Source organism: Silurus meridionalis, chromosome 18, assembly GCF_014805685.1.
Source record: "Silurus meridionalis isolate SWU-2019-XX chromosome 18, ASM1480568v1, whole genome shotgun sequence".
In the NCBI taxonomy this organism is placed as follows: Eukaryota; Metazoa; Chordata; class Actinopteri; order Siluriformes; family Siluridae; genus Silurus; species Silurus meridionalis.
In genome coordinates, this window is record NC_060901.1 from 2,035,519 (window position 1) to 2,046,251 (window position 10,733).

Here is a 10,733-nt window from a genome sequence, read left to right on the forward strand (position 1 = left end):
TTGAGAAGTAGCACTTTTTTAAACGTCGCCATGTACTGTAATACCGCTCCTAACCACTAGGTGGGAGAAGATTCCATAATATATCTATGTGTGTCATGTTGGGGAGGATGAACCTGGATGGGTTTGGGGGGGGGGGGGGGGGCAGATTTGAGAGCGAATGAAGAGGGGCAGGGGGGTATTTTATAGAGAGGTAGTGCGCGCGACAGGCAGGGGGTTCTTATTGGTCTGGTTTTTATCCAAGGGGCGTTTTTTCTTCTGTCCGTCATAAGGACCAGACCGGAGTGTATGAGTGTGTGTGTGTGTGTGTGTGGTGAGGGATGAGAGATGGACACTGGGTGCGGGATGCGCGCGCGGCAGACTGCTGACGTTAGTGTACATGTAATGATCATTACTGCTGCTGGTGGTTCACGTCCAGAAGACACCTCCTGAAAAGCCTGGGAGATCGTGGATGTTCAGACATCATAATTCCCTGATTACAGTAGAATAGTCAGTAGCGCGAGAGAGAGAAAAAAAGAGAAGAGAGAGAGAGAGAGAGAGAGAGAGACAGACAGACAGAAAGAGAGAGAGAGAGAGAGAGAGAGAGAGAGAGAGAGAGAGAGAGAGAGAGAGAGAGAGAGAGAGAGAGAGAGAGACAGACAGAAGCGTCTGTTATCAATGCGGCATAATCACTCGGCGCGAGGAGAAATGGAGCAGGACAGGCTCTGAGGTGGACATGGACATGTTCTTTTGGGAGACGGAGCTCCTGATCATTTTCTCTACCTGCTCCACCAGGTCTCCACCTGTGTGAGGTCACGGAGAGCCGGCGCGCGCGCGCGCTCTCCGCATGAATCACGCGCACTGACAGGTAGACAGACCCGCAAGCCGTGTGTGCGTGTGTATTGCGTGCGTGCGTGCGCGCGCGCGTGCGTGTGTGGTGTGCGTGCGTGTGTGTGTGTGTGCGTGTGTGTGTGTGTGTAGGATTTTGTATTATTATTATTTAGAGACAGATTCAGGCAGAACCCCCACCACCACCACCACTTTGCAGAGATGCTTCCTGCGTCGGAAGCCGCAAAGATCTACCAGACGAACTACGTGAGGAACTCGCGCGCCATCGGCGTGCTGTGGGCAATCTTCACCGTGCTGTTCGCCATCGTCAATGTGGTGTGCTTCATCCAGCCCTACTGGATCGGCGACGGCGCGGAGACCCCGCAGGTGGGCTACTTCGGCCTCTTCCACTACTGCATCGGCAACGGCGTGGCGCGCGAGCTGGCCTGCTACGGCACCTTCTCCGACTTCAGCTCCATCCCGTCGGGAGCCTTCAAGGCCGCGTCCTTCTTCGTGGCCACCTCCATGGTGCTGGTGCTCTCCTGCATCGCCTGCTTCGCGCTCTTCTTCTTCTGCAGCACCGCCACTGTCTTCAAGATCTGCGGCTGGATGCAGCTCGCGGCAGGTCAGAAAAAAAACACCAACCAAATCTTCTTTGATTAAAGCCGCAGTATGTCATTTATCCAGTCTAAAATATTCCCACATTGTCTTTAATCACAGGACTGGCGAGAATAAAAACTGCATTGGATTCATGATATTACAACGTAACAATTTTCCGGCCCAGAAATTTGTTCTAGAAACCGGAACACATCAGACGCATTCAATTAAAGCTGCAATCTGTCAAATCTTCCCTGAATATATTTAAACTTTTTTCAATTTTCTTTTCACATCACTGAAAAATCAATAGTTCATGAAGATTTTATTAAGATTTAAATTAATTGTTTAAATGTTTCTGGTCCAGAAATGTGTCATATTTATTTCAGCAAACGGCTTAAAGCTGCAGTATGTATATTTTATAAAAATCATTTTAGTCTTGTTGTAATGATAAAGTTAAAAGAACATGATTTATGCAGTGTAACAGATCACCTTTGGGATTTTTTTGGGGTTTTTATTTGTGTTTTGTTTTTTTTACAGCTGTTTACATTTATTTCTGGTTCAGAATTGAGATAATAATATAATATTTTTAAAGCAACAGTATGTCATTTATTCGCACAATTTAATGTATATTTCTAGAGTTGCTGTAGTTAAAAATGTTTCTGGTATAGAAATTTTATCTTTTAATAACAATTACAGCTGATTAAAGAAGCAGTATGCAATTTTTTGAAAATAATTGTAAAAACATGAGCAGTTGTGGGGTATTTTTTGCCCCTGTGTGCATTTCCTGGAGCAAAAATGAGTTGCTGTAATGCTTTAACATTGCCACACCTGTTTAAAGGTGCAGTTTTACTGATATTATAATGTAATATATTTCTGACCCAGAAATTGGTCAGATGTTAATAACAGTTATAACTAGTTAAAGTTGCTGTAATACCTGTAACATTTTCCCTCTTTGCTTCTTTGATCATAAAATATAAAGACTATAGACTAAAACCTGTGCATTTTATTAATAGCTTTTAAGCTCCAGTTTACTTTTGTTTCTGGTCCAGAAACACCACAAATGTTTAAAGCAGCAGTATGTCATTTTTGAAGAAAAAAAAACTAATCCAGAGCTGTAGCAATCATTTGACCTTTCTGATTATTTTATAGAACATCAGATCTTAATTTCTTTTTGCCTCCTTTGTGTTTACAGTTTTCTGGCCCAGAAATAAAATACAAATCTAAAAAGCTGCAGTTTGTTAAAAAAACATCTGTACCTGTGAGAGGTTTAGTTTTTTTTTTTTTCGGTTGTAAAGATTCAATGCTGATGAAGCTAAAGGAGTAATGGAAGTCTATAGGTACCAGATTAGCATCATTTCGATCAGAGAGCCTCATCATGACCTTTAAAATAAAACAAGAATATAAAAAAATCAAAATAACACCACATCCAGAACTCATACGTACGAATGAGTATGCACACGTTTTCACCCCCACCAGTAGAAATACTTGGTTTCTAAATGCAAAATTATACATATTTATAAAATGTTGTAAAGTAAAATGTGATTGTGTCTTTGAAGAACATCTACATTTCTAGATACATTGATGTGCTAAAGTTTGTATGTGTTCTTATATTGAAAACATTTGAATGTACTTCTATTATTATTATTATATTTGTTACACTTTATAGAAACCTATAAGTGAAGGTGGGGGTTAAAGTTACTACCCGCTGTGGTAAAAAGTAGAGATGCATGGCAGAAGCAAAGAAGCTCCATTTCACTGCAATATCGTGTGTGTGGTGGAAACATGAACCATGAACCAGGGCAAGAGATAACAGCTTGTGAAATAATGGCATTAGTTCAGAATCCTGGATTCTGATTGGTCATAATGTGTTTATCATCATTATTATAATTTTTGATGTATATAACAGCAGGTTTATATCGATGTGCTCTGGGAAGTACATTATTGTCTCTAAAGCAACATCTCATTCACATGGACTTGTACCTTTGACATATTTTGTACTGGTGTGAGGGTGTTCTGTGGGTTTATGGAAGGAGTCTCCAGTCTCAGTGATTAATAGCAGTCAGAGTTAAAGCCATAACTTTGATGTTGCGTTTCACACACGCACTGAATTTATCGCACGACTTCCGAATTCTGGTTGCCATAATAACTGTTATCAGCAGGTGGCGCTGATCGCGTTCCAATTTTGACGACAAATCAGGAAGCCGATCGAGTGCTCTGCTGTCTTCATTCCCATTGGTTTGTCGCTTTGTATTTGCGAATATCACTGGACACGCCCACTGTTGCACATGGCCACATGTCGCTCTAAAAGTCAGCTGTTATTAAAAACGGAATGAACTCGCGCTGGTATTTAAATTTAGCTATAAACATAAATAATAATGATAGTGACTGTTGGCGATGACTGTGCTGTAAGAGGAATAAAACACTCAGCGATGAGCTGTTACAGGAAAATAATTATTCAAACGGTGACTTTGCTTTAATTTGGAACGTCACTGTTGATGAATTTCCTCAAACAGCAGAACACACAGTGGTTTTATTCCTTATAGAACGTGTGACTGGTTATCGAACAGCTGTCTCTTTTATTCTTTACATCTGCTGCCCCTGGTGTGAACATCAGGGAAGGAGAGTCCTCCAGGTGTTCAGTTTAAGCTCTGACATGTTTTTAAATGACTTTCCTGTCAGTGTGTGTGTGTGTGTGTGTGTGTGTGTGTGTGTGTGTGTGTGTGTGTGTGTATCATCCCATTACACAATCTCGGAGCACTTTTCCAAAGCTGCTTCTCTAGATGTTCATTTCTCTCTGAAAGGAATCAGCCTATCAGTGATCTGTGATGGTTATAGCCCCACCCACATCACATTGAGTGTGTTAAACCATTTAATGACTGCTTTTTTTTTAAGTAAACATATATTTGTTACATTAAAGTATGAAGTCTTCAATGCAAAAGGACATTTTCTGGACAGAGGAGTGTGTCTTTGCATTGTGTGTTGTTTCTGGCTCCGCCCACATTCCTGCGCTGTAACACCTCTGAGACGTGAGTCATGAATCAGCTGAGTGCTGATGATCACAGCTCTGGAGTTTCACACTGTACCTGTGTGTCGCTCTCAGGCTTGTGTGAGGCTTTTATAAGAGGTGACGATTCATTTCTCTGGTTTTCTCACCAGGATACATCTAATGCTGCTTCCACTTCAGTTTAACAGTCATGACAGTTTAACCACAGACTAAAGGGATTTAAATATTTATGACAAATCATTTGTCCAATACTTTAATCCACGCCAAAGACATACGTTTTTTTAAGTCAATTAAAAAAAAAAACAAGGAAAATTGTTTGGTGCCTAAATCTCAAAATTCTCTACTGGGCAGGTCACAAGGTAGGGTGAGGGGTAGGGCAATAAGATGGACACATGATGGTAGTTGGTAAAGCACTAGGCATGAGACTATGTAGAACAAGGTAGGGAAGAAGTTAGGCAACTGAGTAGTACAGAGGGTAGGTGACAGGATAGGACACTAGATAGGGCACAAAGTAGGGTACTGTAATTTTACACTGTAGGAAGCACAGTGAACAGGCGCCATTTTGGAATTCAGAGTATCTAAAAGAGAGCATATTTGAGGTGGGTTACATTTTATAAGAACCTGAGAGAAATATTTTAATTAAATAACATTAAAATTAATACAAATAAATTCCAGAGAATTTTTTGATTGAATGAAACCTCACTGATTTACAGCCCTTTACATTTGTGAGTTTCTGCCATTTCATTTCAAAAATTATTTTTGTAGCGGTATGAGAACATCAGTGCCCCCTGCTGGCGGAAGAAATGCGATCGAAACATTCAGCAGGCCCTAAACATTTTTTAAGAAGAAAAGGGGTGGAGCTTATTGCTTCTTTGTGGTCTGGAAAATGTTTATGTTCACTTCACTTGTTGAAACTGAGGTTTCTGTTCTTTAATAAAACATCTTATATAAACGTATATAAAATATCTAATATAAACAACGAAACTCGCTCCGCTGTAGTGTGACATGCTAACAGTTTGCTAATTATCACTAATGAATTACGATTCCTCCCTGAACGATTTTGAGCATTGGCTCTGGTATTAACTCCTGTCCCGGTTTGTCCTTTTGTGATTCAGCTTGCCCTCAGCGCTGACCCTATCAGAGGTCCACCGTTAGCTGTTAGCACAGAGCAGGTAATAATAGCCGTGCTCCATTAACTCCAGCAGCCCTAATCTGCTCTCAGTCCGCAGGTTCATCCTTCTGCACTAAGGATTAACGGGAGACCTGATGGTCCACGATCGAGGTCACACTGCTGATGAGTCCAGTAAAGTCATTTTTTATGTGTGTGTGAAGAATTAGAGTGAATCCAAGTTACAGCTGAAGAGGAAATCACATGCACTGGACTGTTATTTGCTCACTCATGACTGTACTCATTTACAGCAAGTCTGACTAGCCTGCTAGCTGTTAGCCTAACTGTAGCCTAGTCTATACTGGAGTCACTGTCAATCTCTGTGAAGCAGGCGCGGCCTCTGTGTGTCCTGTCAGCCTCAGTGAAAGGGGTGTGGCCTATGTGTGTGTGTCCTGTGAGCCTCAGTAAAAGGGGTGTGGCCTCTGTGCCGTATAGCTTGTGTCTAAACTCAGCTTGAGAATGTTCAGGAAACCATTGAATAGGTTTGAACTCAAGCTACAATGTTCCTGCATGTTTGCAAAACATTTTCTGAAGTAACGATTTTCTTCAGTTGGTTTCTGGGCCAATTATTCACACGATTTCTCCGATTATGAAACATTATTGGGATTATTACATATTAATGCTCTTCCGGCTGAAATACTTAATGCTAATCAACAATCAGCTTTAAAATGAGCAAAATGAGAGCTAAAGACTGTGTGTGTGTGTGTGTGTGTGTGTGTGTGTGTGTGTGTGTGTGTGTGTGTGTGTGTGTGTGTGTGTTTTAGAGAGCAGACGGGGGGTGAGGGCGGGGTGGGGGTGAACAAATAACATGAAAAGAAATTCAGGAATCGTCTGTGGACGTGTCCTAAAACTAGATGGAAAGTTGGACTCGGGCTCTGCCTGATTAAAAACGTTCTCATCAACGTGCCAAAAAACTGCAGCGTCGTCAGCCAAACTCACAGCGGTGATATGGAGCGGGCCGAGATTAGCGTAAATGCTCTCCGACAAAATCGTTTGCTAAACATTTACTCAACTCAGCGTGGGGAAGGAGGTTCCAGGCTTCACAACACAACCCAGATGTACATGGTGCCAATATTTATGACACATCCGGGTTTCAATCCTGTCAGTCTCAGTGAAGGAGGCGTGGCCTCAGTGTGTATCCTGTCAGTTTCAGTGAAGAAGGCGTGACCTCAGTGTGTATCCTGTCAGTCTCATTGAAGTGGGCGTGGCCTCAGTGTGTATCCTGTCAGTCTCAGTGTAGGAGGCATGACCTCAGTGTGTATCCTGTCAGTCTCAGAGAAGGAGGCGTGACCTCAGTGTGTATCCTGTCAGTCTCAGTGTAGGAGGCATGACCTCAGTGTGTATCCTGTCAGTCTCAGTGAAGGAGGCGTGGCCTCAGTGTGTATCCTGTCAGTCTCAGTGAAGGAGGCGTTGCCTCGTGTATCCTGTCAGTCTCATTGAAGGAGGGCGTGGCCTATATGTGTATCCTGTCTGTTTTAGTGAAGGAGGGCGTGGCCTATATGTGTAACCTGTCTGTTTTAGTGAAGGAGGGCGTGGCCTATATGTGTAACCTGTCAGTTTTAGTGAAGGAGGTGTGGGCTTTATGTGTATCCTGTCAGTTTTAGTGAAGAGGCATGACAAAGCTTGTATACCGGAGGTCTTATTAGAGCAGACTGGACGTGTTGCAGTGTTTGGGACAGAGCTGTTTATCTCAGCTGCTGTATGATGTGTTGTTTCTTCATCCTGACTGATTACAGTTGAAACACAAGAGCAGCTGGAGTGAGTTTAATGAGGAGTGAAGGACAAGAGTTCCCATTTGGAATTAGGAGCACGAGTGTAAAGAGAATCTTCTCACACACTCTGTTTCTCTCTCTCGTTTATAATCCCGTCCCAGCACCGGGCGCTCTAATCGTATCGCTGCCGAAGCACTAGCACGCCATGTGTGATGGAAAAAGATAAATAAATACCATGTTTTTCATCGTTTAGAGTAAAGACTCCAATCAAACCAGGAAAGCAGGAGGAGAATTGTGCAGAAAAACTTTTTGCAGAAACGTTGATCTCGGTGAGTTGATTATCAGGGAAAAATAAAGAGAACGATGTAATGAATGAATGAATGAGAGGGAGATTGTTTAGGTTATGTGTCCTTAATGACCTCAGCTGTTTCTATTAATTCTTTTTGACTAGTTTGTGTGTTTATACCCCTATGTGGCATTTATCTCTGTCGATATCAAGTTTGACAGCATCAGTTTTGCGAAATAATCTACACAGTTAGATGTTCGCTGAAATTATCTGCCAAAATCCATACAGATAGTTTTTCCGTGTATCGTCGGTTGCTGGAGTGATTACGAAAGCGGCCACTAGAGGCAAATCACGGATTATTTTCACACGTGAGGCTGCGTGCTGCACGGAGAGCATCATATTATATTTATTAGTCATAATTCATTAATTATATAATTATATTTATTAATTCATTTTTTCAGATTTATTTCCTTTAGCACATTTTCATGATTCAGTATTTTATACAGTATCAAGTCAAGTCAAGTTTATTTGTATAGCGCTTTTCACAACAGACATTGTCTCAAAGCAGCTTTAAAGAAATCAACAGTGAAGGTGAATGGTGTGCATTTATCCCTGATGAGCACCATGGAGACTGTGGCAAGGAAAAACTCCCTTAGATGTTATGAGGAAGAAACCTTGAGAGGAACCAGACTCAAAAGGGGAACCTCATCCTCATTTGGGTGACATCAAGAGTGTGATCATAAATCTTTCAACAATACATATCCATTTTTAAAGATATTGGTTGAGATCCAACCTAGCTGTCAATACCTGTGACTTTAAAACAGTAAAGAAGGGGGCGTGGTTTGTACCACATACATGTTCATTCACATTCATTACAATCGGAAATGTACCAGGAGATTTCCATTACTTGGTTTTTACAATCTCTATACTTAGTGTCTAGTACTTAGAGTTTATCTGTTGGTGTTATCTGTTAGACTGTTAGGCACGTTTCCTGAAATTTAAGATATTTAAAGAATCTGACGTGATCACATCATCGATTCCTGAAACATCGTTAGTCATCTCCAGGACTAACTCCGGCGCTGCAATGGCTGAGCTGCATTACTGAGATTTGTGGGTGTGGCTATTATGTGCACATGTCATGAACATCTTAGCCTTACTATTTAAAACATACCTTCTTCCTCTTCTTCTTCTTATTTCTGCACTGATTCTTTATTTTAATTCAAAAACTTCTGTGTGGGTTTTGTGTAGAGTGATTGGAACAGTTCTCCCGCAAAGCATGCTGGGAAAAGCTCTCATCATCATCATCATCATCATCATCATCATCATCATGTTCCCCTTAAGCTCTCAGGTTCACCCTGTCTTTAGATTTTTTTTTTATCTCAGCAATCATCTGACGTGTGAGTGATCATCAGCTAAACTCCACACTCTTTCTGAAGGACAGCTGCTGTGAGCAGTGAGGACATGCAGATGAGGACAAACTCTTTGATCACAAATGCAGAATCGACTATATCGAAAACTGTCTGACTGACCGTCTCGAACCACTGCAAGGGAGAGACAGAGAGAGAGAGAGAAGAAGAGGGTGAAAAGGAGAGGAGAAGGAAGACAAGGAGGTAGAGAGGAAGAGAAGGAGGATGATGAGGAGGGGATGGAGGATTAGGAAAAATGATAGGATGGAAATGAAAAGAAAGAGAAGGTTGTAATGGATAGGAAGAGGTGGAGGAAGAGTGTGAGGAAAAGAGGGAGGATAAAGAGAAAGAAGGATTAAGAAAAGAAGAAAGAAGAGGAGGTTGATAAAGAGGAGGGTGAAGAGGAAGATGATGAAGTGAAAGAGGAGAATGATGATGAAGAGAGGGAAGAAGGAGGAGAATAGGAAGATAAGGATGCAGAGGATGAGGAGGAGATTGAAGAGGAAAAGGATGCAGAGGAAAGAAGAAAAGGGAGGAAGAGGAAGAAGGAAATAGCAGGATGTGGAGGAAGAGGGAAGGATAAGGAGGAATAGAATGATGACAAAGAGGATGCAGAGGAAAAGAATAAAAAAGAAAAAAATTGTTGAAAGGGGAAAAGGGTGAAGAGGAGGAGGCAGAGGAGGATGATGAAGAGGAAGAGAAGGAAAATGATGAAGAGTTGGCGAAGCAGATGTATGAGGAAGAGAAGGAGGATAAGGAGGAAGAGAAAGAGAAAGATGAAGAATATCCTGTAATGATGAAGAGGAGGAGGGGGGGATGAAGGGTGATAGCTTTGGTAATCAGTATAAATAGAGAAGTAGTGATGTGAATTGAATTGTAATCCCTCAAGGGCGACCTCTAGGGGTCAATCATTACATTACACAGTTCTATAAAGTTCAGTGGGCGTTCGACTGTCTGTGTTAATCTGCGTTTTCTCTACGTTTTGTTCTTTTGCGCAGGCGGAGTTTCTGAGTTTTTTGAAAACACTCTCCCAAATGTATACATTTAAAAACTATGGACCGAAAGAAAAATCAGAGATATTCAACAACGATTACATATTTTTTGATGCAGACATGTAACCTGTTCCACTCAAGACAAACCACTTTAGAGTCTCATGTTGCACTCGAACATGACTCCACATCTCCGCTAGACACATCCGCACTTCTGGGATAGCGTTCCTTGGATAGTGTTCTGAGGATAGTTTTCCTGGTATAGTGTGCAGTATTTATGATACAGGTATTTCAAATATAAAATAGGATTTGTATTTGAGAGAGTTGATTAAAAACGGCTTCATATTGTGTATCAAAATACTTTGGTGTTTAGTATTTTTGTGGTTTACTGTAAAATACTTTGTAAGAAGTTCTACATGATGATATCATAGAAATGCAGCCTCTGATTGGTTCCTACTCAGTATTTTGCTGACTTGTTGAGATCAGAACAGAAAATTGATCCATGTGGAAGAAGGTGGTGAAGGTCAGAAACCTGCAGCTGCCAGTGCTCAAGTAGGGTCTGATGATTGGTAAATAAATATTTGATTGTTGAATATTGCATCCTAATTAAACTAGCTGTTTAATAGGATCGTGATTTTGTACACTATTGTATTAACGACTGCTGACATTAAAGGTTTGTGAAGAAATTTCATGCTTCCATGTAAAAGTATTTTTTAGTATTTTTAAAATACAGTAGTTTATCAGTATAGATGGTGTGGCTGCTTTAC

At 41.3% G+C, this 10,733-nt stretch overlaps 1 protein-coding gene across 3 annotated transcripts in view; it reads left to right on the forward strand.

Moving 5' to 3' along the window:
* Positions 1 to 224: 224 nt before the first annotated feature.
* The window catches only part of lhfpl3 (LHFPL tetraspan subfamily member 3), a 19,201-nt gene continuing 8,692 nt past the window's right edge, over positions 225 to 10,733 (forward strand). The window contains exons 1-2 of one of the 3 annotated variants that reach the window (XM_046873209.1): positions 227 to 844; positions 1,025 to 1,429. In XM_046873209.1, coding sequence (XP_046729165.1) covers positions 1,027 to 1,429 — 403 coding nt within the window. In that variant the 5' untranslated portion in view covers positions 227 to 844; positions 1,025 to 1,026. Of the gene's footprint in view, positions 1,430 to 10,733 lie in introns of all 3 variants that reach the window. The other 2 variants (XM_046873210.1, XM_046873208.1) reach the window with 2 other exon arrangements.